This window comes from Rhinatrema bivittatum, chromosome 9 (assembly GCF_901001135.1).
Source record: "Rhinatrema bivittatum chromosome 9, aRhiBiv1.1, whole genome shotgun sequence".
Taxonomy (NCBI): Eukaryota; Metazoa; Chordata; class Amphibia; order Gymnophiona; family Rhinatrematidae; genus Rhinatrema; species Rhinatrema bivittatum.
Window position 1 is genome coordinate 253,540,792 of NC_042623.1, and position 26,519 is coordinate 253,567,310.

Consider the following 26,519-nt stretch of genomic DNA (forward strand, 5'->3'; position numbering starts at 1 on the left):
GTCGAGGCAGAGGACTGCACCTGAAAAAAGGACTGCAATCCTTGAAAAAATGCCACTAAGAAAAGGCAGAAGGATCCATGCCAAAACCAGGAGGCACCTGTCCTGTGCCCTCTGAACTATCTCTCCCGGCTGACGAACCAGTTAGAGGGGTTCCAAAGTCAGGTATCCCTTCTGACATGTCTTTACCCAGGCCCAGATCAAGCTGGGAAGAACGGGGCTTAGTAAAATCAGATGAAGACAATTCTCCCTGAGCCTCCAAGCAGTGCTGACACAAGTTAGAGGGAATGCCAGGCTTTGATGCCCGAATATGACAAGCAGCACAGAGGGTAAGGTGCTTAGATTTCTTAGTGCCATTAGTCTGTCAGTAAGCTTTAATAGGCGACTGAAAAGGGTGCATCCAGCTGTATTTGCACAGCAAAAAATTAGGTGTCCAAAATTTAAGCGTACAATCCTGTGCCTCGACAAATGCCCAAAAACAGAGCACCCTCAATACCGCTCAAACTGTGCGTATAGGTAAGTGCATGCCTCAACCAGACGTTGCTAAAACTGCATGCCCAAGCAGGCGCCCAACTTAGCTTCCAAAAACTGGGTGCACAACTGAACACCCAGCAGGATGCACTCGCATGAACCAACAGTCTTGAAGAGGGCAGCCTAATTATGGGAAGATAATTTTAGATAGTTAGCTAGATCCGCAGAAGACTTTGTACCGCGAATAAACAGTTATGGATCAGAACAGGTTCTAATGATTGATGAGTATGAATCAATATATTGCACATAATTTAAGCACAAAGACTGATAAAGGCATCACCATTTGTTCCCTTTATTCCTGAGACATTCTAGCAACAATGAGCTGATAAAGAGCTGGGATGGCCCCCAAGGAACATTTGATGTCTCTGGGAAGATCAAAGGCTATGACATTTAGTATCTTTTATCACTTGGGAAGATCAAATGTTAAAGATTGGTACAGATACCAATGAACTGATAAGAAGTTAAACATTTGGTGTGTCTTACCAAATGGGAGATCAAAAGATTGGAACTGAAATTCCTTCCTGGGTAAAGTGCAAATTGAAGCACTTAACTTGCAGAGGGATATATAAAGCTTAGCATTTGCTTATTTTGATTGGATTAGCTGAAAGGAATAGGGAGTGAGTCATTCGTTTTCAGAGTCCCCGGGCCCGAGACTTCCAGATTTCTATGAACACTGGCTTATATAGAGGAGGATGTACAAGAGAGGTATTCTGTTCTTTTTGTTGATTAATATCCTATCTTTATTTCTGTCTGATTCCTATTTACCTGTATTGATATATGTGCAGCTTACTGTGATCCTGTATTCAGTGTTGATACCACTTTGCTGATTTATTATCCATATGTTTAACTTAAATTTAGCAAACTAAGGGCCTTATTTTCCCAAACGTATCGCATGCGGTAAGGAAGTTTCGCACGTGAAATATCCCTTTTCGCGTGCGATACCAAAATGGGGGCGGAGTTGGCCCCGGAAGAGGAGGAGTCGGGGCGTCACCGGGGCCGACTCTGCGACGACGGCGCGCACAGCGAAAAGGTAAGTGCCTTTTCGCTGCCTATTTCACTCCCAACAGCTACACTCCTATGGTGGCGCTATTGGGTGCGAAACCGGCAGCACAGGCCCGGCCCCCCATCTTCTAAAGTATCGCAGGCCTGCGATACTTTAGAAAATGAGGCCTAAGTTTTGCTTTACTAGATTGTGTATAGAATATTCTATGACATAATATAAAATATACTCCCACACGGCCACCGCGCACACTAATGCACAGGAAAACATGAGAAACGCCGCCGTGGCCTACCACACAGTGCACAGTGATAAGCCCAAGAGCGGGGCCTAGCCCAAAAAGGATGCTCAATCTGCTAGGCTGCCCACATCCCCTAAACTCCCTTGGAGGTGGGAATGAACGTAATATCAGCGCTCCAAGCACAGAGACCAGGGGAAGGAGGAATCCCTACAAAAAGCCCTCCTCCTCTGTTCTCTTTTTGTTGTTGTTGTTTTTTGCTTTACTTGAGCTCAGCCCATCCTGGCTGAGTACAGAATCGATCCTCCGGCTGTTGGGGGGGGAGAGAGCATATAGTCACCACCACGCTTGGCTTCCTGCACCCGCTTGCCTTTCAGCTGTCTTTTATAGCTGGTAGCCTTGGTCCAAAAACCAGCTGCCAGACCAAGGCACTCATCTGAGGGAAAATCCAATAAAAATCACCTCAGGAATTCTCAGCTGAGGGAGGGACCATATGGTTTCATCACAGGAGAGCAAGACAAATTAATTTTCTTCCTTTTTTTCTCCTTCTGAAAACTTTAAGCAATCCCCAAAAGGGAGATGCACATCCACCATCTGCTGGAGATGGAGAATACTGGGGAACTGATGTCACTACAAGGGTGTATATACTGTGATGTCAGATTGCTCTGTCTCAATCTGCTGGTAGAGGTGCATAACCACTTGTTCTGGATTCCATCTATCTAAATGCTAAGAAAAAGGAAAATGTACTACAATGGCCGAGTCAAAGTCAAGATCTCAATCCAATCGAAAATGTGTGGCCCTATTTGAAAACTGCAGTATGTGTCATCCAACCAAACTGAAAAACTTGGAGCAAATCTGCCAGGAAGAATGGGCAAAAATCACTTCCAAAAGTGTGCACAGCTGGTAGAAATTGCCCCAACAAACAAAACTGTTATTGTAGCAAAAATGTGGTTCTATCAAGTACTAGTTTGAAGAGGTTGAATACTTATGCAAGCAGCATTTTTCAGTTTCTAATTATATTTTACAAGAAATGCAGAGAAATAATGAAATGTGACTTTGAAAATTTACTTTAAAAGCATACTGGTTTGCAATAAACATAATGTCTGGAACAATCTGTGTAAGTGTCATTTGTAATGCTCACAAATCTGCTGACTTTTTAGGGGGCCAAATACTTTTGCAAGCCACCGTAGTTTCATTGTTACCTTTTTACTCTCTTCTTTTTCACTTTCTTTTTTCTTTTCCTTTTCTTTATCCTTCTTAGTCTTGTCATCCTTTCCAGTGTCTTTTTTAATCTTTTTCTCTTCTTCTTTCCCACTATCAGTCTTCCCTTTTTCCTTCTCTTTTTCAGGTTTCATTTTCATCACTTTTAGAGCACGGTGAAAAAACTGTTTCTTCAGAAGTCTTGAAATAAGAAGAGATTTAAATGGATAAACATTTAGTTGGCAGAAAACAAGCAGCGTTGCTGCATAAATTTATTCTGAAAGTATCCTATTCAGACTATATTTCCTGCTATGTTTAAGTTCAAAAGCAGCTCTACCTGCTAGACAAATATTGGAATCACAGAAAAATTGTCTACTGAAAATAAAGCGGAGTTGCTTACTGTAACAGGTGTTCTCCTAGGACAGCAGGATGTAGTCCTCCCATGTGGGCGACATTATCAGATGGAGCCCGACACGGAAAACTTTTGTCAAAATTTCTAGAAACTGACTGGCACACTGAGCATGCCCAGCATGCCACTATCCACGCGTCCATGCGGTGTCCCTCTTCAGTCTCGTAACAGAATTCATGAGGGAAAAAAATAAACACAAAACGCAGGAGAACCCAACTCCATGGGGATGGCGGGTGGGTTTCCTGAGGACATCTTACTGTCCTAGGAGAACACCTGCTACAAGTAAGCAACTCTGCTTTCTCCTAGGACAAGCAGGATGGTAGTCCTCACATGCAGGTGAATACCAAGCTACAGGCTGCTCCCGAATACAATAATGACCAACCGCCTCTGTGTGCCAACAGGCACTACGATGCTGTTGGTAACAGAGGGTGGCAGCCTGAACCCTAACAATGGGCACTAAGTAGGGAGAGTTGGGTTTAGGCTGGAAGAGATAGTGAAGGACAGATTGGCCGAAGCTACTGTCGTGTCGACCATCCTTGTCCAAGCAGTAGTGAGCAGCGAACATGTGTAAGGAACGCCACTTCTCAGCTCTGCAGATTTCGGCGATGGGAACCGCCCGCAAGTGGGCTACCGATGCCGCCAGAGCTGTCACAGAATGAGCCTTGACACGGCCTCCAAGCTGAAGGCCTACCTGCACATAGCAGGAGATACAATCCACCAGCCAGTTAGACAGAATTTGCCTGCCCCCTGCAACTCCCAATTTATTCTTGTCGAAAGATATAAAGAGCTGTATGGACTGCCTGTGGCCTGCTGTGAGTTCTAGGTAGAAAGCAAAGGCTCTCTTGCAATTCAAACTGTGCAGAGCCTGTTGACCCTGGTGTGAATGAGGCCTCGGAAAGAAGGTAGGCAGAATGACAGACTGATTGAGATAAAAACCAGTCACCACCTTAAGCAGGAACTTAGGATGCACACGCAGAACAATGCTATCATGAAAGAATTTCGTGTAGGGCAGATACGGAACCAACGCCTGAAACTCACTGACCTTGCATGCCGAAGTGACCACCACCAGGAAGAGAACCTTCCAGGTGGTGGTCACAGAGGCTCGAATGGATCTCACATGAGCAGCGCCAATACCACATTGAGGTCCCAGGACACAACAGGAGGCTGGAGAGGAGGCTTCAGCTGAAGCAGACCCCGCATAAATTACCCTACTAAGGACTGCACAGAGATGGACGCCCTGATGGCACTCGGGTGTACCCTGACTGAATTGGTTTCAACCCAGCCTTTGAGAGGTGCCACAAATAGTCCAGCAGCTTCAAAGTGGAACAGGCGAATGGATCCAAGTCATGACCCTCGCTCCAGACTGAGAACCTCTTCCACTTCAGTCTGTAAGACTTCCTGGTGGAAGGCTTCCTAGAAGCAACCAGCACCTGAGACACGTCATCAGAGAGGTCAAGGGACCACAGGACTAACCTTTCAACATCCAGGCCATCAAAGCTAATGACCTGAGGTTCCTATGGAGCAGTCTGCCCCAATCCTGTATAATCAGATCAGTGGAGGTTCCCAGACTGATCAGATCGCTGATCAACAGGTCTTGCAGGAGCGGGAATCAGACCTGTCTTGGCCAATAGGGAGCCACCATGATCATGCTGGAGCTTCAAGAGAGTCTTCATTACCAGCGGAAACGGAGGATATGCATACAGGAGACCCTTGCCCTAGTGGCGGGCGAAGGCATCTGAGGTTGGTAGTCCGTTTGCCCTGCAAGGGGAGGCAAAGAGGTCCACGTCCGTGGTTCCCCACAGGTGGGAAATCCAGTCTGCTACTGTTGGATCCAGTGACCACTCGTGTTGATGGAGGAGAAAGGAACCAGTGCCCCCCTGTTTGTTTATATAGCACATTGCTACCTGATTGTTTGTCTGCATCAGAATTGCGTTGTGGGACAAGCGATCTCAAAATGCCCAAAGAACGTATCGGATTGCCCGAAGCTCCAGGAAGTTGATCTGGCATTGAGATTCTTGAGCTAACCTTGGGTACAGAGGCTGTCCCACATGCGCCCCCCAACCCAGGGTGGATGCATCGATGGTCAGTATGACCTGAGGCAGGGGAACTTGAAACGGGACCCCTTGCTCCAGATTGGACAGGTCCTCCCACCAGAACAGGGAGACCTGGAGATGTTGTGTAATGCAGATACGTGCATTAAGGTCCTGGGTCACCTGCGTCCACTGAAACCGCAACGCCCACTGTGCATGCACAGACGGGCTAGGGGGTAACATGGACAGATGATGCCATGTGACCCAGAAGATGCAGCAGAAGGCGAGCCGAAAACCTGCTGGCGTTCGTGGACAAAACTCGCAAGGGACGACTAGGTGCGTGCTTGATTGTGGAGCAGAAACACCCTGGAGCTTGCACTATGTCCAGTCTGGCCCCGATGAATCCCAGGTGTGGTGATGGAATGAGATGGGATCTGGGGTAATTGATAACAAACCCCAGAGACTGCAGCACCGCAAGGATCAGACAGAGCGCATAGCACACCCTCCTGAGTGGCACTCTTGACCAGCAAGTCGTTGAGGTAGGGGAACATGCGTACCCCTTATGGCGTAGGTGCACCCCCACAATTGCCAGGCACTTGATGAAAACACGAGGGGCTGATGAGAGGCTGAATGGCAACACTCTGTACTGGAAGTGTTCCTTGCCCACAACAAATAGGAGATCTTTCCTGTTCACAGGAAGAATCTTGATGTGGGCGTAGGCATCTTTTAAGTCGAGGGAGCACAGCCTTTTTGCAGGAGTGGTATCAGGGTGCCCAAAGAGACCATCTTGAACTTTTCTCTTTGAAAAAACTTGTTCAAGGCGAAGGGCCAGTGTTCCGCAAAAGACACAACCTGCACCCAACTGGAGGGTAGGGCGCAGAGGGTACGGCAGTCTGGCTCATGTTCCCCCACTCCCAATCAAAACCCTGTAGCGGAGCTCTGCTGGGGGACTAGCCGAGTCCTGGGGAGCCCTTGTGGCCTGGAGCGACCCCAGGAAGCCGCGCATTGCGTGCATAACCTCAAGGCAGGAGGGTAATATTTCCTCTGGCGATGGAAGGACTTTCTAGAGCCCTGTCTTGAGGATTTCTTACTGAGGACAGCGAGTCAGAGGTCCTGGCAAAAAGGTGCTGAAGGGTCTCATGATAGTCCTTCAGCTGGGCCACTGCATCTCTGACCTTATCCCCAAAGTGATTCTCCCCCTTGCAGGGCAAATCCGCCAGCTTCTCCTGGACCTCTGGTCAGAGGTCCAAGGCACACAGCCAGGCCATCCTTCAGGCGACAATGCCCGCTGTGGCCACCATCGTAAGTGGTTCTCAACTTGTGTTTACCCACCTCCAGACCCTGCTGTACCACCGCCAGAAAGCATCCTGCTGCTGTTGAGGCAGGCGCTCTGACAGTTCCTGGACTTGCTTCCACAAGTTCTGGTTGTACTGGGTCATATACAATTGGTAGGAGGCAATGCAGATAATAGCACCCAGTAGACCTTCCTACCCAGAGCATACAACGCCCAATGCTCCCGACCTGGAGAAGCAGAGGTGTGGGTGCGCTTGGCTTTCTTGAGAGCAGACTCCACCACCACAGATTGTTGCAGTCTCTCAAATCTCAATGCTTGTTTACTAAATAAATCGCATATGCCTTCTGAAAGACCGGAGGAACGGTCACGGGGTACTCCCAGATCTTGAGGAAAAGCTCCTTGAAAATGTCATGGACTGGGACCACCACTATTTCCTTTGGGGCATCCACAAATTGGAGGACTGTCAGCATTTTGTGCCGGGTATCCTCCTCAGTGAGGAGTTGAAACGGGATGGCATCTGCCATCACCCAGACAAAGCCCGCAAAGGAAAGATCACCTGAGCCATCTGAAGAGGACTCAGAGCTATCATCCCCCACGAATCATATGGGGGCTCCCCCTCACTAAGGTCCCCTGGGGGCAGACAAGGCGGCTTCCTGCCCGAGCCTCCTGGTTTGGGCACTGAGGGCACGGATGGCCCCGAGGGCATCGATGGCACCACGACCTCCGATGGCCCAGGGCTGGAATCGTGGAATCATGACCGCGGAACTAGTGCTCCCGAGAGTGTCGTTGGCCGCAACGATTCCTCCTCCTTGGAGGACCTGATGAGGATCGCTCCAGAGGAGGGCACTGGTGGCTGCTAGGGCACCGATGGTAAGCAGGGCACTGGCTGCGTCAGAAGTACACCCAAAAGGATGTCTAGATTCTCGAGCATGGGGCGCCAAGAAAGACGGCGCAGGCTCCAGCATTGACATGGGAACTGGTGCCGATGGCGGCTCAATACCCTGCAGGGCTTTTAGCACCGCTAGCTGAACCATGCGATCCAACTCCTCTTGAAAGTCCACTGAAGAAAGAATGGACTGAGGAGGCGGCATCACCAGAGCCTTCTCGGAGCCCTGAGGAGGCTCAGTGCCCAACACAGATACCTGTGGGGAACACCTGGCACTCGAGTCTGATAGAGGCCAAGGCCTCCTCTCCAGAGGGTTGCTTCGGTGCCGACACCGGAACCGCACCTGACCCGATGCCATGTAAGGACGGTGACTGGTACTGATGTTTGTGGGACTTCCCTTGGTGCTCAGCTCAGTCTTTCCCCAGTGCCAAGGACAATGAAGATCCCAATGCCTTGGAATGCGAAGACATCAGAGATGGCCTATTTTCGGCCGAGAGAGAGAGAGAGAGAGAGAGGGGGGGGGGTCCTGATGGAGGAGTAAGAGAGGGACGGCGCATCTAGCGGCTCCCTGTGGTCTCCTGGAGTCAATGTCCCCAAAGCCAGAGTAAATGGTCAGGACTTTGAGCCCAAAAAGTTTTTCATCTTATCCAGCTGGGCACAATGGACTTTGGGGGGTCATTCGATTGCAGAGAGATGCCCCCAGGCAGAGGATACAAACCTCATGTGGATCAGCGATAGACATGGTCCGCGGGCACTGGGGGCATCGTCGAAAACCGGATGACACCATGAAAAACAGCTGGCAAGTTGTCAATGGCCAGCAGCCACCAGGAAGCGACACACCGGGGATTGACCGCAACAAGGGGAAAAATTTTAACCTACCACACCGCAGGAAGGACACCGACCAGTGGAAGAGGGACCCGGCACAGAGACTGCCTAAAAACGATGGAAGAACTTTGAAAAAAATGAATGAAAGAGCAGAGCTCCGCCTCCACAAGGCAAACACTTCGCAGAAAAAAAAAATGAGAGAGACTGAAGAGGGACCTTGTGTAGATGTGTGCATAGTGGCATGCTGGGCATGCTCAGTATGCCAGTTGAAGTTTCTAGAAACTCTGACAAAAGTTTTCCAAGCCTGGCGCCATCTGATGATGTCACCCCCCTTGTGAGGACGGCCATCCTGCTTGTTCTAGGAGAAAATAGGTTTAAGTCAACAAAATATTTGGGTAGAGATCATAAAACATTTGTTAGCCAAATGATGCTAAGACTACCAAGGTTCCTCCCTCAGGCACAATCTGCTCTTTTCTCTCTTGCATGAAGAATTCATGTCATTTAAAAGAGCCTGTTATGTTAATATTACTCTCACAATCATCCCTGTGAATATCTTCCTGGGAATTAATGCCTCCTGGACCAACTAATCAGAAGTTGTCAAATGTGCTTTATATGTTGTTCCAAAACACAACTTATACTCATAGTGAAGGTATTTTTATGCAGGTGTCACTATTACATCCCAATATTGTAATTTCCCAATATATGCCTTTTTTTTTTTTTTTTAATATGTACTGTTATCCACTGTTTGCTACTGAAATTCCAGTACTGTTCTGTTCTTTAACTATGCTTGTAAAATGAAGCCAGCCTCACAGCCATTTGTATTACTGCACAGGTTCACTTCTGGTACTGGACTCCAAATCCTTGGGCTGGCCATGCTGCAAAAGCAACATTCATAGCTTTTGGGAAGGGAGAGTGTTTGGCTGATACCCCACAGGAGCACCTGCTTAAACTGGGCTTTCAAGGGAATCAGTCTGTGCCTTCCTAGCCCAAAGACCATTGCTACAATTAGTAGGCTAGAGAATGGGATTTATTAGTGTGGAGAACCCAATGGGTAAGTTGCCAGGAAAAACACAAAACGGTAAAACAAATAAATAAATAAATAAATAAACAAACAAACAAACAAACAAACTTAAAACAAAAAAACTCCCCACCTAAATGTGAAATAAAGTAAAGTAAAGCATAGCAATGAAAGCTCAAAATAAAACGGAGCCTGGCTGCTACTGCGCAACGAAAGATTTCCATATACGACAGAAAAGTGATGCAAGACTCACTCTGTACTAGTAGCTGCGAAAGAATGTAGGTTACAGAATACCTGTTGCAATAGTCAACTACAGATTCCCTGGTTGTAAACAAGGCTTCTTCTCCTTTCTTGGCTTTTGCCCATTTGGAGTCCATAAGGCATTCCACAGCTTTTGAAGCTGGAAAATAAATGAACTAAAATTAAAACATTTTATATTTTTGCTTTCTCTGTACTCTAATCTAATTGAAACATAAAATTCATTTCAATGGTGTTCTCATCTCCACAGCCTATTTGAAGATCTAGAAATATGAAAGTTCAGCCCCTAAATGTAACCAGTCACTTTTAAACCAGGAAGTTCATTTTTGCTTCATTGATTTAGGAGATAATTTTCAAACCCTCCAGGGTACTTGCAGATCTGTAGGTAGAGTACTCAAGGGTGTGCAAGTGATTTTTCAAAATGGAAATCTCATCCAAAGGAGTTACAGGAAGCATGGGAATTTATGTAACTGTAAACTTTGCAGGTGCAAAGTAAGAAAGGAAGGCTCTCAAAGGGATTTCAAAATGCAATCCACCCTTCTCATATGTGTAGTGCTCAGAGGTCATATAGAAAACAGATATATTGAAAGGGTTAAATTGTTTGACACAGGGAGGAATTAGAATGTACAGCAGTGAATGATGACATAGACTTAATTGGCATCTCAGAGACATGGTGGAAGGAGGACAACCAATGGGACAGTGCTATACCGGGGTACAAATTATATCACAATGATAGAGAGGAGCACCCGGGAGGCGGTGTGGCGCTTTATGTCCGGGATGGCATAGAGTCCAACAGGATAAACATCCTGCATGAGACTAAATGCACAATTGCATCTTTACGGGTAGAAATCCTTTTTGTGTCGGGGAAGACTATAGTGATAGGGGTATACTACCGTCCACCTGGTCAAGATGGTGAGACTGACAGTGAAATGCTAAGAGAAATTAGGGAAGCTAACCAAACTGGTAGTGCGGTAATAATGGGAGACTTCAATTACCCCAATATTGACTGGGTAAATGTATCATCGGGACACGCTACACAGACAAAGTTCTTGGATGGAATAAATGATAGCTTTATGGAGCAGTTGGTTCAGGAACTGACGAGAGAGGGAGCAATTTTAGACCTCAGTGGAGCACAGGATTTGGTGAGAGAGGTAAAGGTGGTGGGGCCGCTTGGCAATAGTGATCATAATATGATCAAATTTGATTTAATGACTGGAAGGGGCACAGTAAGCAAATCCACAGCTCTCGTGCTAAACTTTCAAAAGGGAAACTTTGATAAAATGAGAAAAATTGTTAGAAAAAAACTGAAAGGAGCAGCTACAAAAGTAAAAAGTGTGCAAGAGGCTGGTAGGGAAACAGATCATCCTTACTAATTGGCTAGACAAATATGCCTCTAGTTATGAAAGATGGTTCCAGAAAACAGTCCGCTTAAGTTCCATGGAGCACGCTACTATTAAGCCAGCGATGCCAAAGAAGTCTGTACATACAAAGCAAATCTGGGCTGCATTTACAAAGTACCTAACTCCAACAATCAGTAACCATCTAGATCCATGGCGCATGAACTCGACTTCACTAAGTTGAAGAAGAATACGCAAACTTTCCTTACCAGAAGACAAGGTTTCGCAAACATGTATATCTCATGATGATCTCTGATTTTGGACTGAAAGCCTTATCATTTATCATCCAGTGAACCGGGGAGGGGGGAACAAGGGGAGGAAGGGTGGGATTGGGAGGTGGGTATAGGGAATTTCTATAACATACCTTCGATGTTCTTGTTGGATTTACCTTTGTTGTGTAATGTTACTGTTTACATGTGATTGAATGTGTCATAGCTGAAAATCTGAATAAAGATAGTTTAAAAAAAAAAAAAAAAAGTGTGCAAGAGGCATGGTCATTGTTAAAAAAAATACCATCCTAGAAGCACGATCCAGATGTATTCCACACATTAAGAAAGGTGGAAAGCAGGCAAAACGATTACTGGCATGGTTAAAAGGGGAGGTGAAAGAAGCTATTTTAGCCAAAAGATCTTCATTCAAAAATTGGAAGAAGGATCCAACAGAAGGAAATAGGATAATGCATAAACGTTGGCAAGTTAAATGTATGACATTGATAAGACAGGCCAAGAGAGAATTTGAAAAGAAGTTGGCCATAGAGGCAAAAACTCACAGTAAAAATATTTTAAAATATATCCGAAGCAGAAAGCCTGTGAGGGAGTCAGTTGGACTGTTAGATGATCGAGGGGTTAAAGGGGCACTTAGAGAAGATAAGGCCATCGCGGAAAAATTAAATTATTTCTTTTCTTCAGTGTTTACTGAATAGGATGTTGGGGAGGTACCTGTACTGGAGAAGGTTTTCATGGGTAATGATTCAGATGGACTGAACCAACTCACGGTGAACCTAGAAGATGTGGTAGACCTGATTGATAAACTGAAGAGTAGTAAATCACCTGGACCGGATGGTATACACCCCAGAGTTCTGAAGGAACTAAAAAATGAAATTTCAGACCTATTAGTAAAGATTTGTAACCTTTCATTAAAATCATCCATTGTACCTGAAGACTGGAGGATAGCTAATGTAACCCCCATATTTAAAAAGGGCTCCAGGGGAGATCCGGGAAATTACAGACCAGTTAGCCTGACTTCAGTGCCAGGAAAAATAGTGGAACGTGTTCTAAACATCAAAATCACAGAACATATAGAAAGACATGGTTTAATGGAACAAAGTCAGCATGGCTTTACCCAAGGCAAGTCTTGCCTCACAAATCTGCTTCACTTTTTTGAAGGAGTTAATAAACATGTGGATAAAGGTGAACCGGTAGATGTAGTGTACTTGGATTTTCAGAAGGCATTTGACAAAGTTCCTCATGAGAGGCTTCTAGGAAAAGTAAAAAGTCATGGGATAGGTGGCGATGTCCTTTCATGAATTACAAACTGGCTAAAAGACAGGAAACAGAGAGTAGGATTAAATGGACAATTTTCTCAGTGGAAGGGAGTGGGCAGTGGAGTGCCTCAGGGATCTGTACTGGGACCCTTACTTTTCAATATATTTATAAATGATCTGGAAAGAAATACAACGAGTGAGGTAATCAAATTTGCAGATGATACAAAATTGTTCAGAGTAGTTAAATCACAAACAGATTGTGATAAATTGCAGGAAGACCTTGTGAGGCTGGAAAATTGGGCATCTAAATGGCAGATGAAATTTAATGTGGACAAGTGCAAGATGATGCATATAGGGAAAAATAACCCATGCTATAGTTACACAATGTTAGGTTCCATATTAGGTGCTACTACCCAAGAAAGAGATCTAGGTGTCATAGTGGATAACACATTGAAGTCGTCGGTTCAGTATGCTGCAGCAGTCAAAAAAGCAAACAGAATGTTGGGAATTATTAGAAAGGGAATGGTGAATAAAACAGAAAATGTCATAATGCCTCTGTATCGCTCCATGGTGAGACCGCACCTTGAATACTGTGTACAATTCTGGTCGCCGCATCTCAAAAAAGATATAATTGTGATGGAGAAGGTACAGAGAAGGGCTACCAAAATGATAAAGGGAATGGAACAGCTCCCCTATGAGGAAAGACTAAAGAGGTTAGGACTTTTCAGCTTGGAGAAGAGACGGCTGAGGGGGATATGATAGAGGTGTTCAAAATCATGAGATGTCTAGAACGGGTAGACGTGAATCGGTTTTTTACTCTTTCAGATAATAGAAGTAAGCATGTGGCACACATTTAAAACTAATCGGAGAAAGTTCTTTTTCACTCAACGCACAATTAAACTCTGGAATTTGTTGCCAGAGGATGTGGTTAATGCAGTTAGTATAGCTGTGTTTAAAAAAGGATTGGACAAGTTCTTGGCCGAGAAGTCCATTACCTGCTATTAATTAAGTTGACATATAATAACCACTGCTATTATTAGCAATGGTAACATGGACTAGACTTAGTTTTTGGGTACTTGCCAGGTTCTTATGGCCTGGATTGGCCACTGTTGTAAACAGGATGCTGGGCTTGATGGACCCTTGGTCTGACCCAGTATGGCATATTCTTATGTTCTTATGAAAAGATGTTTGATCAAACAGAGGAACCAAAGGGTTAATGCAAAGTCTGAAAGAGTGTGATATTTCTCCTGCTGTGTTTCCTGCTGTGAGAGGCTCTGTGACACAGGGCTATGTAAACACATACCAGTGCCGCTCCAGATTTTAAAATGCTTAATGCAAAGCAATACACATCTTAAGCAGTTTTGAGCTTTTTCCTTTGTTTACAGTAATTAATTAGAGCTGATATCCTGCTGCTCTGAAACAGGCATGGCAGGGAACCACTGCTTTGCAATACAGGCAGTGTATCCCATAAAAAAAAAATACATTCTAATGCTGTAAACAAAGGGGGCAGGAGAGTAAAACATGTTTGCATTGTTTCTACTGCCAATAATTGTACAGGAGGGGTTAAAGATGATGATTTCAAACTAAAAGATAGACAGAGGGACAAATGCCAGATCGAAAAAGAAGACATGTCATTGCATGTCACAACCAATATAAGAGGGGAAACCAGTGACAGTGGTGTGAACAACTGCAATGTGAAAACAGAATGCAAAGACAAGAGTGGCACACCCAGCCTCTATAAAGGTTGGAACCGAACAACAGGCAATTAAGGGCAGACTGGTCATCCAAACTGAAGGCACAGGCTGGCTGGTCCTGGTCCAGTGAAGCACTTCCCAGCTGGTTCCCCATCACTGTTTCCAGTACAGTTACTCCATTTGCCTAGACATCCTGTCTGCAGTTAACTCTTTGACTGCCTAGAGACTCTGCCTGCGGTGATCGCCTCCTAGAGCTGATTTTCTCAGGGAAATAATTAGCCATCAATTTGTACATAGCTTAGCTCTCTATTCAATATGCTCTTTATTACTATTTATTACCACATCCTCTTCCTCTCCCCCTTTTATTCAACCTAGCCCAAGTACTTGAATCGACCGCTTGTATAAACGTTTTGCTATGTGATTTCATTTTGTTTAAATTATTATTTATGTTTTTGTTTAAAAAATTATTATTTAAGTTTTAAATTGTTACCTAAGTTGCACACTATGTTACTTAAAGTTTTGCTTAGTTGTATCTTGTTCTTTGTAAAGCCCACCGGCAAGCTCTTACTGTTCATTGTAAACCGGTTTGATTTGTATCCAATGCAAGAAGGTCGGTATATAAAAGCTAAAAATAAATAAATAAATAAACAAATATTTGTATTTTATGTTGTGCTCTACTGTCATCTATTTTATTATTGCTACAAGAAATATATTATCTTATTATAGTTAAAAGGAAATATAACCACTTTTTACCTATAATTACCCTCTGAGTATTATTGCTATTTTTATAGGAATATAACAGACAGGAAATGGGGGGGAGAGTAGATGAATGCTTGGTCAGTTCTTATAAGCTGATCATTACAGGTTGCAAAGTGCATACACAAGAACCCGCCGCAAGACTGGGCAAAACTGAGGGATCTTCGAACCCATGCATACAGCATACTTTACAGTACCTGCCCCAACCACTTCTCGGCACACATAAAAATACGCAAGCTGTTATGATGCCATAGAGCACATGTACTTTACCTACATTCATAGGAACAGTTTTCAAACTGTGTTTTTACATAGGTAAACATAGGCTTACCCATGTAAAAGTGTTTGAAAACTGCCACTCACTCTTCGATAATATGAAGATAAGAATATTTGTCTACTTCAGGATTATTGCAAATTTCTGTTTTAGGGTAGACATCTCTTTTTGTTTTAGTATTGTCCCTCTGGGCAATTAAGTTTACAGTTGAACAAAGCATCCTGAACTTTTTAAGTGTGGTCATTTTTTTTTTTTTTTTAATTTGAATTTAGAAATTATTACTTACCTGCTAATTTCCTTTTCTTTAGGACAGGACGATGAATCCAGAACAAGTGGGTTATGCACCTCAACTAGCAGATGGACGAGGTGCAAACTGATGTCACAGTATATTCACCCCTGCAGCGACATCAGCCTGCCCGTATTCTCTTCAAAAGCAACTGTGGACAGACTAGCAAAACTTGATTAAACAAATAACCATTTCAATACTTAGCCAACAGGCAACACTGAGCTCAGACAAGAATGTATTAGCCCTAATCTAGTGCCAAACACTTACCAGTAATCCCTGTAACAGGTGGCCATGGAGAAGGACCATAATACAACTATTCAGCAGCCAAGGGAGGGAAGCTGGCTTCATCTGACTGTCCTAAAGAAAAAGAAATTATCAGGTAATTAGTCATTTCTCATTTCTTAGTGTCCAGTCAGATGAATCCTGAACAAGTGGGGTGTACCCAAGCTACTCCCAAATAGGGTGGGAGGTTGCCCACAGTCCAGTCAAAACTGCACGTGCAAAGGCAGCATCCTCCTGGGCTTGCACATCCAGACAATAATACCTGGAAAAAGTGTGTAACCAGATCACGTCGCAATTCAGCAAATGTCGACAGGAGACGACAATTTCAATTCCACTCATGACCCTACTTGAGCCCTAGTGGAATGAGTCCTGACCTGACTAGATAATGGCTTTCCAGCATCAACGTATACAGCTGTGACTACCTCCTTAATACAGCAAGCTATGGTAGCCTGCAAGCCGGCTCTCCCTGCTTAGTACCACTGTGAAGGACAAACAGATGATCCATCTTCCATAAAAGCTTACTAACTTCCAGATACTAGACAATATGTCTCTGGACATCCAAGGGTTGCAACAGATAATACTCCTTTACTTCTCTTTCCCTTTTCAGAGATGGTAGGGAGATGGACTGATTCAAGTGAAAGTCAGTGACCACCTTTGGTAGAAAAGAAGGAAAGGGTCACAGCTGTACTGCCCCTGGAGTCACCCAGAGGAATAGCTCCCATAAACACAAGGCCTGCAGTTTGGAAACTCTTCGCGCAGAACAAATTGCCACAAGAAACACCATTTTCAAGGTCAGTAACCACAAGGTCAGGCTATGCATTGGTCTAAACGTAGGGCCCATCAAAAAATCCAATACCAAATTAAGACTCCATAAGGGCACTGGAAACCACAAAGGATAACGAAGATGTTTCACACCTTTCAGGAAACGGGCCACATCAGGATGAGCCAACAAGGATCCACCATTTACCTGACATCTAAAACAGGCGAGAGCCACTACTTGTACCTTTAAGGAATCAAGCGCCAAACCTTTTTTCAAGCCATCCTGCAAAAATATGAAAATGAGTGGGATCTTGTACGAACAACGAAAAGTACCTTGATCTTCACATCAGACCTCAAACACTCACCAAACCTGCACATGGACCGAGGAAGTGGAGAACTTTCTAGCTCTTAGCAAGGTGGAAATCACTGACGCAAAGTATCCACATTTCAGCAAGCAAGCCCTTTCAAGACAAAATCGAGTCGTAGCTTCGTGAAGAATAGGACCCTGCCACAACAAATCCCTGTGCACTGGAAGCCGAAGGGGCGATTCTGCCAGGAGCCGCCACAGATCTGCATACCATGGTCTCCCGCAGATGATGGTTGACACCTTTGAGATCCAGGATGGGATGAAATGATCCTTCTTTCTTGGGCACAACAAAATAAATTGAATATCACTCCATATTTTCTTGAGATGTGGGCACCGGAATCACAGCCCTTAGACTGAGGAGTCTTGCCAATGTATTCTCCACTGCCTGCTTCTTCTGCTGGGAGTGGCAGGAAAAGACCATAAACATGTCCCAAGGAATACTGCAAAACTCCAGCACATATCCTTCTTGTATCACCTCCAGGACCCAGGGGTCCGATGTGATCTCGACCTATCTCTGATAGAAAAGAGCGAGGTGTCCCCGTATCTCCTGTTCAAGGGTGGGCAGCAAACTTTCATTGGGAAGCTAAGGAGGATCCACTACCCAAGCCCGTGCCCCTCCTGGGCTATCTGAGACGAAAGGACTGAGACCTACCAAAAGGTCGAGTCTTCCTAAAGGTTAATCCTCTATAGGGTCGAAAACGCTTGCATCCCCTAGCATGACCTCTCATGCTAAAGGAGCATGACTTCTGCTTCTTATCCTCCGGTAATCAAGGAACTGGTGATTCACCCCACTTTCTAGCCAGTTTCTCCAACTCACTCCCAAACAAGAACAAGCCTTTAAAGGGCAATTTTGTGAGGTTTGCCTTGGAGATTGCATCGGCCGATCAATTTCTCAGCCATAATTGACGCCTGGCTGCTATTAGCTGAGGTGCCAACCAAATCACAGGCTGCATCTGCCAAGAAAGTGGCCACTGGCTCCATAACTGCCCTGGAATTCACCCCAGAGTCATCAACCTCTTGCTAGAGAAGTAAACAAGAGTGAGCTACCAGGGAACACAAGAAGCTATTTACAAAGTCATTGCCACTGCTTCAAATGCCTGCTTAAGGATAGTTTATATCCTCCTATTGTGTACATCCTTCAAGACCACTCCTCCCTCTACGGGGATAGTCATCCGCTTGGAGACTACAAGTGCATCCAGCTTCAGAAAATAAACTCTCTCTCACTTTGGTATCACTTCCAAAACCTGATCTCCTTTGAAATTAGCCTCTGCAGCACCCCACTCAAGATCAATCAATTCTTGAATGACCTCCATCACAAGGAAAAAACAAAAGGCTTTACGCAGAGAAATCAAAATGGGATTTTTCTTTGCTTTAGACATGGAGTCTGTCCCAGGAACTCCCAACATTTTCAAGGTCTGGGAATTCAGGGAAGGCAGTTCGTCTCTATGGAAGAACCGTAACATAGTCCTCATACAGTTCTAATCCTGTAGGAATTTCACCATTCTCAAGAGCCAGGATCGGCATCATCATCCGTGCCATCTGGATCTCTATCGGGATGTCCTGTTGCCGCTCTAGGCTTACTCCGGTGCTTAACAGTAGGTCCAGGCAAAGTTTGCACCTGCAACTCTGCCCTGGGAGCACTGGACGAGGCTGAGGACTGCACTTGAAGAAAGGATTGTAATCCCTGGAAAAATTCTACTCATTGAAATGCAGAAGTATCCAGACCAGGAGGTACCTGAAGCGTAATCAATAAGCTGCCTTCCCCTGCTGAAGAACCAGATAGGAGAGTTCCAAAATCAGGGGCCCCACCTGAAACGTCCTTAGGCTTAGTGAAATCGGAGGAAAATAGTTTTCCCTGCGCCTCCAACCAGCACTGGCAGAAGTCAGTGGGCACTCTTGGTTGAGATGCCTATGACAAGTAGTGCAAAGAGAAAGGTACTTAGGTTTCTTAGATACAGGCACCATTTGACTGGCAGCACTCTGATCAGTGGGTGGAGGCAAGCTTCCAGGTTTATTTTGGGTTTTTTTTAAAAGACAAAAATAAAATTCTAGGCGTCCAAGACTTAGTCGTCCGTAGGATAGGCGCCGTAAAAAATTAAGCACACAGCAACGCTTAACTTGTGCACACAGGTAAGTGGACAGCACCACTTAACTTGGATGCTCAAGTCTACTAGGCCTGCCTAAGCATCCAAAAACTGGATGCACAACTTATATGCTTAGCTAGACGCACACACCGAACTGACAATCCTGTAGAGGGCTGCCTAGAGAAAGTGCACAAAATGCCGTTGAGGCCCACCGTGCGGTGCACAGCGAAAAAGCCTCAGAGTGAAGCCTAGCCTACAGAGGCTGCTCAACCCACCAGGCTGCCCATGTCTCTTGACCTCCCATGGAGTGTGATGAACATCGGAACGGTGCACTGAGCACGGAGACCGGGGAAAGGAGGAAGTTCTACAGCAAAAAACCCCTCTATTTTTTAGTTTGTTTATTTTTAAACTTACCTGAGCTCAGCCTTACTTGGCTGAGTACAGAGATGGTCTCTGGTTGCGGAGGGAGAGGGCATATGCCATTACCGTCACGTTTGGCTTCTTGCACTCACTGCCTTTCAGCTGCTTAACAGCTGTCCACGCTGGCTGAAAAATCAGCTACTGGACCAAGGAACCACGGAAATCACCTCAGAAATTCTCAACTAGGGGAGGGACCTTTTGGTATCACTGCAGAAGAGCAGGGCAAATTTATTTTCCTTATTTCTCCTTTTTCAAATCGAAGCAATCCCCAGTAGGGAGATATACATTCACCATCTGCTGGAGACAAAGATTACTGGCAGGTTGATGTCACTGCAGGGGTATATATACTATGTCATCAGTTTGCTCCATCTCTATCTGCTGGTGGAGGTGTATAACCCACTTGTTCTAGATTCATCTGACTGGACACGAAGAAAATACCTTTCATGACTGTGGAGGTTTTTTTTTTTTTATTATTTACATTTTATCTTTTTTTCACAGATTCAGTTTTGGACAAATATTATTCCAACAAACAAGGAAAGCTCACTGGATTTAAATGCTTGTTTACCTATAGGTCCTGCTATACAGGAAAACTACCAGAGTGGTGAGAGTAGGCATGAGGTTTTCATCCTAACATTGGCTGTCTTCAAACTGTCAGGTCATCTATATTGTATAAATGTCCATGCTGTGCAAAACAACTTATTCAGAATACAGCAGATTCAATCATTCCTCATGGAAAGGTAGCATACAACAGACAGCTTTAAAGCCACCAAATGATACACATTCTACCAATCAGAAGACATTTTTAACCATTCTTAAGAGTTCTTATCCAAAAGTCTGTTAGGCGTGTAAATACTCATTTACAACTTTAATTCCATTACTCTAAAGTCAAAACTAATAATTTTTTTTCCTGTCTTCTGATCTGTATGCACATGTAGTGCATTGTATTACACCACATGATAAAAGCTACAGAGCAGGTTTTCATATCATTCTCTTTGCTTTGACAAATACAGCAGATTATAGCTATGAATGTGAAATAAGTAGATGTTATTCAATAAAAGGTTTAGGAATCACTTGAACTTTCAGGGATCTTGGTACACTTTTACACAGTAGCAATGAGTCAAACCAAGATTTAAGAAATAGCAAGATTTGAATGAGGCTCCATGTTTTACTTCAGTGACCAAGTAGGTCAGTAAATAAGAGAAGCCGGCTACTACTGCAAAATCATATAACAACACTAATTAAGTGACATAAATCCTACCAATAAAATAATCAACTCTGTGACCCATCATGTTGGTAGATTTTGTTGGACAGTTGAAACGTAGGTATTTGGCTATAGCCTTCTCATCTTTGGTTGGCTCACCAACCTCCTGGAAAACAAAGGAAAAAACAAAAAAAACAAGTCAACACAGGTTTGCATGTATTGAAAGACACTGTAGCCTTACAGATTCAATAACCTTCTAAAAGTCTGATAAACATGTATGGCTTTATGGAAGATTTGTACACTGCACCAAAGACCTAACTTAGTGTGTCTCCTGTCAGATATCTCAATATGTCACAAAGGAGAAATGAATGGCCCTCAGCAAAGAAAGAGGGATTAAAAAAAAAAAAAAAAAAAAAAAGGGTGACTGCACATAATACCTGAACTAAGTAGATATGAATAATCTTTGAGGAGGATATTACACCTTCACGTGATATCAAGGAGAGTGGAGTCTGAACTTACAAATGTGTGGACATTATATATCTGCATACATGCACCTACACACAATGATTGCTCCAACTTAATATCATCGCGATATTAAGTCGGAAGAACAGAAAAGCAGTATTTTCTGCTTTTCTGTTAAATATAAGAACACAAAACTTGCCATACTGGGTCAGACCAAGAGTCCATCAAGCCCCGTATCCTGTTTCCAACAGTGGCCAAGCCAGGTCACAAGTACCTGGCAGGATCCTAAGGGGTAGACAGATTTCAAGCTGCTTATCCCAAACTTTTGGGGCTCCTCAAGACTTAACGCCAGCTCCGAGGCTGGTGTTAATTTTTTGAGGATTAAAATGTGTGGACACTTTTTTTTTTTTTAACATCAGGTGTACTAGCTAATATCTTCAACATGGCATTTACATGTGATGAGCACTATCGCTACATGCTGGTTTGGATGCACGTTTTAGATGCATTGATTCCTTTATTGCATCAGGAGTTATGGATGCACGTCCAAAACACGTGTCCAACTGTGGGTTAAACTGTGTGCTAGCCTAAGCGCACGATGTTGTATCAGCCCATTAGTGGGAACCAGGGACAACTGGAGATAGAGAGACTTGTCCAAAGTCACAGTGAGTGACGTGAAAAAAAAAAAAAAAAGAAACTCAGATCTACTAGCTTCTAGGCCATTACTCCAACTAGGCCAAGCAATCTAAAAATGAATAAAACAAATTTCTACCTTTTCACTTACGGAAGGTAGTTTTTCTTCACAAATTGTAAAGGGATGCTAGTGCTTAAGCTAATCTACTTCTCAGTGTTTATTAAGCAGTAGTTTTGTTTTTTTCAGGTATCCATCCATGTCCCGGAACATGCAAAAACAAAGAGTAGGCCACAAGAACATCAATTACAAGTATATGTGCAAACATTCAGAGACAAATCAAGAAAAATCACCAAAGATAACATCATCTTAGAGCAAATCCAGTAGAATGCTGTACGGAGAAGAAAGCACATAGTCAAAAGAAACATGGTTTCAGCTGGTAAATGCATTTGGGGAAAAAAATATAGAAAAATTATTCATTCCAAGACCAACTTTGAAAAAACTTGATGGTAGAAAACCAGACATAATGGTAAAGGAGAAAATGACAAAAACAGCTTAAAGAAGTGCCAGTACTAAGCTACTATTCTGTACTATGTATGGCAGGAGATATAAAAGCACCCAAGAAAACATGGCCTAAAGATACAGAAACAGTCCCACTTGTTTGGGCACCACTCACCTGATTTAAAGGTACTTTCAAACTCTCCTTGATATTTTGGCTGTATGCATTATATCCTACAAACTTCAGAAAAAAAGCCATTTGGCACAATGCCAGTATTAGGAAGTGCACTAGCAGTAAATTTGAGAGACTACAATACTACCCAACATACTCTGCTTAAGAGTGAGGTTCATTCTTGTGCAGGTAATACAAGACAAACCAAACATCCTGTAAATATATACTTTGTAACCACAAGAATCCACCCTCCCCCCCCCCCCCCCCGCCTCCAAAAATGGGGGCAGAGTAGGCTATTTCTCTGTATAACTCACCATACAAAAGAACATATTCAAATCTAGTATCACCTAGCAGTAACACAAACTCCCTCACTACAGGCACACTGTGAAATACAAAATCCTAAAGATCAAACCTCAGCACATGTATAGCAAACCTGTCCTACAAAGCAGCAGTAACTCACCAGATTCAGACAGCAATAGCCCTACCTATGAAAAGGCAGCACTGCAAATATTATGCCAGGCTCTAGAACACCAATATACCTCCTGTTGGGAAAAGATAATGAACAAGATTGCTTAGATCCCTATATTTTAGCTCAGTCACACTTGTAGAATACAAATAGAATGCAGAATAGTGGACCACTTAAGACAAACACCATGCAGGGTCAGGCCAAAGTCCATCGAGCTCAGCATCCTGTCTTCAACAGTGGTCAATACAGGCCACAGATATCCGCAGAGCCCAAAAATAGATCCACAAATTACAAATGCGCAGGCAAAACTAACAGAAACCCTACAAAACCAGACACTAAATGTAGTGCAAAACTGGAAAAGTAGAAATAGAAACACAATTCCTCCCATGCTTAAGCTAAATCCCACATCTTCCTTGTGAAGAGATGGTGTTATTATGTGGGGCCTGCCAAGCTCCTGTCATTGTTTTTGGGAAGAATTAGGGGTATTTTGTTACATAACACACTCACAAGAACAACATGGGGGCTCAATGGCCCAAAAAGAACACTTTCCATTCTACATATGTGGTACCTTGCTCCCCCCACCCCTTGCCCAGCACCAGGGATTTAGCAAAGTTCGACCAATGGTGTTGAGTCTGACAGCTAAGATTTTATGCTACAAAATGCAGTGTCAAACACTTGGAATGCAAAAACCGAATGGAGAGGTACAGTAGAGGGGTGAAATTCTTCTAAGCATGAAAGAAGATTGGGATCTAGGCGTGAATGTATCTGATGAGTTTAAGGTAGCAGCAAAAGACAAAAGGTTGCTTGCCTGCATAGGGAAAGGAATGGTCAGCAGAAAAAAAAGGAGGTGTTATTGCCCCTGTATAAGTCCCTGGCAAGACCTCATTGGGAATACTGTGTACAGTTCTAGAGAACGCACCTTTAACAGGCTATAAACCGGATGAAGTGGGTCCAGAAGGTATCTACTAAAATGATCAGAAGTCTTCATTCTAAAGCAGCGCTTCTCAACTAGTGTGTCACCAAGTACCGGCAGGTGTTGAGATATGGGAAGCCTAACATGAAGACTTTGGCTCAGACTTTGGTTCACTCAGCTTATCCAGAATCCTTTGCTGCCTCTGGCCTAACCGAAAATTCTGGCATACAAGGAACTCAGACTGACCCGAGCTTGAATGGCTTCTGGGAGACATTTGGAATGAATTCAGACCTATTCAGATATGATGGCGGGTCATGAGGTCACAATGAACACATGGACCAGGCCATGGTCTCACAGAATACTGTCTCGACTTGAGGGGCCCAGTGTAACTGGAGATCCCCATTAGATTAAGAGTCTGATCAAAAGACTGAAAAGAGTGACAGAACAAAGAACATGCCATACTAAGAACATGCCACACTGGGTCATACTGGCTCAGACCAAGGGTCCATCAAGCTTAGCATCCTGTTTCCAACAGTGGCCAATCCAGAATTACCAAAAGTAATCAGCAGACACGTGGGTTTCCGCTAGGCCTAATTGGATCTCAATATGGGAAGCGGGACCAGGGAATCTCAGACATAGACTGTCTGATTTGGACACAGGACACGTGGTACCTGATACTCTATGAAATCCTATTAGGGATCATTGTATGTTTTACCTATAAAAACTCAGCACTCACTGACAAACGCTAAGACATGCAGGGAGAGCTTTGAAAAACGATGGAGCTCTCACTCTGGGTTTTCCAGAGGTCTTATATGATTGGCTTTCAATATTAAATAATAAACTTGAATTTGTTTGTATTAAATTTGGACCTCGGTGTGTTCTTGGGGCAGACCTTGAAGCTGATTTTTAAAGTTTCAACAGTGTGTCGCGTGCTCTTCCTTCTCTGCTGCTGTTGCCGCCGGGCTAACAGCACGTTCAAGCCCAATGGGAACGGCAGCATTGTTAGAGGAAGCTGTGGCACCCGCGGCTGGCCTTTTCTTCTTCCCGCACCTGCTCCGGAACAGGAAGTGATAAGCAGTGCGCAGGTAGGAGAAAGAGCCACGGTGTGTGGAAAAGTAGCGGCAGCAGCAGCAGTAGCGTGGCCCAGAGCAATCGAAGCAGCCGGCAATCTGCAAAGGAGACAGCAGTATAAGCCTCCCGCGGCCGATGGGATTCTTCTTTCTTGGCCTACAGGGGCTGGAGGAGGTTTCTGGAGCTACCATTTGTGCTGGGGGGGGGGGGGGGGGGGGGAGGGAGTGAGAGAGAGAGAGAGAGAGAGAGAGAAGACAGCCAGCCTGTAAGTGAATGTGTGTGATTGAGAGCATGTATTTGATTGAGAGCATGTGTATAAGTGTGTGAGAGAGAGCAAGTATGTGATTGAGAGAAACTGGTCAGAGAGGTGATGTGTGTATATGTGAGAGACAATAAAAGTGACTGGTCAGGGAGATGACTGGAGTGTGTGTGAGAGAGTGAGAGATTGGTCAGGGAGGTGATGTGTGTGTGTGAGAGAGAAAGCATGGAGGTGAGAAATCTAGGTATGTGAGAAAGCATGGGACTGAGAAGCCTGTATATGTGAGAGAGCATGGGAGCGGGAAGCCTGTGTGTGTGTGCATGCATGAGAGAGAGACTAGTTGGTAAGGAGATGGTGTGTGAGAGAGAGACTGGGGTGTGTGTATGTGAAAGAAATTGATTAAGGGAATAAGAAGCCCGTGCATGTGGAGAGCGCATGGGAGTGAGAAACCTGGGTGTGTGTGAGACACAGTATGGGAGTGAGAAGCCCGTATATGTAAGACAGAACATGGGAGTGGGAAGCCTGTGATGACTGGTGTGTTTGAGAGACAGAAACTGGTCATGGGGATATGACTGGTATGGTGTGAGTGTGAGAGACAGAGAGACTGGTCATGGGCCCTAAGGAAGAGGACCATGAGTATAGAGCTTAGCCACTACTGCTGCTTCTGGTGTGTGCTACGGCCTGCATGGAAGAGGACAGGAGTAGGAGAGCTGCTGGAGGGAGTAACTAAAGGTGGCTTTTTAAGTTTATCTTTCTTGATTGACTGCCATTTTAATTATTTAATATTATGTGATGTGTCTGCTTTTTTGAAATATTTTATTGGTGTTTGGAGAATTTTTAATAGTTTTTATGTTTTTAAATTGTTGGATGTTATTATGTTCATAGCTGTTTGAAACATTTATTCTGCTTATTAGTATAGTTTTACAATTATTTCTGTGTGGAGATCTATAGCTGTTTGCTAGTTCTGTTTTCCTAATAAGAGGTGTTTCGGTGTTTAGGGACTGGTTTAATATTTGTAGTGTTTTCTTTTCATAGATAGGGTTGTTACTGGTTGAGTGCATTCCATAATGCAGGTGTAACTGTGGGCGGATTCGTTTATGTGTATTACTGCAGATCCTGGGAGTATGTTAGGTCGGTTCTGTGTGTGTTACTGAGATGAGATATTTTACTGGCATGTAAGTGTTTGTATCAGTCTTATTTGTTGTGTTTTCTCAAGAGGACATGCATTGGTGGTAAACTGCTGTCTTTTCATAAGTAGGGCTATTGAGCCTGGTAGTAGAAGGAGTTTGAGTTGCCATTACTGAGATGACACCAGAACATCTTTTTTGTAGGATGAGTTGTATGGGGAATGTCGTAATTCTGCTTTA

At 44.1% G+C, this 26,519-nt stretch overlaps 1 protein-coding gene across 4 annotated transcripts in view; it reads right to left on the reverse strand.

Annotated features, from left to right (window-relative positions):
* The window catches only part of SEC62 (SEC62 homolog, preprotein translocation factor), an 83,114-nt gene that overhangs the window by 24,796 nt on the left and 31,799 nt on the right, over positions 1–26,519 (reverse strand). For 2 of the 4 annotated variants that reach the window (XM_029615352.1, XM_029615353.1), the window contains 3 exons: positions 20,741–20,849; positions 9,720–9,825; positions 2,966–3,164 (listed from right to left, as the gene is read on the reverse strand). In XM_029615352.1, the coding sequence (XP_029471212.1) occupies positions 2,966–3,164; positions 9,720–9,825; positions 20,741–20,849 (414 nt within the window). Of the gene's footprint in view, positions 1–2,965; positions 3,165–9,719; positions 9,826–15,570; positions 15,738–15,837; positions 15,928–20,740; positions 20,850–26,519 lie in introns of those variants that run through there. The other 2 variants (XM_029615355.1, XM_029615354.1) reach the window with 2 other exon arrangements.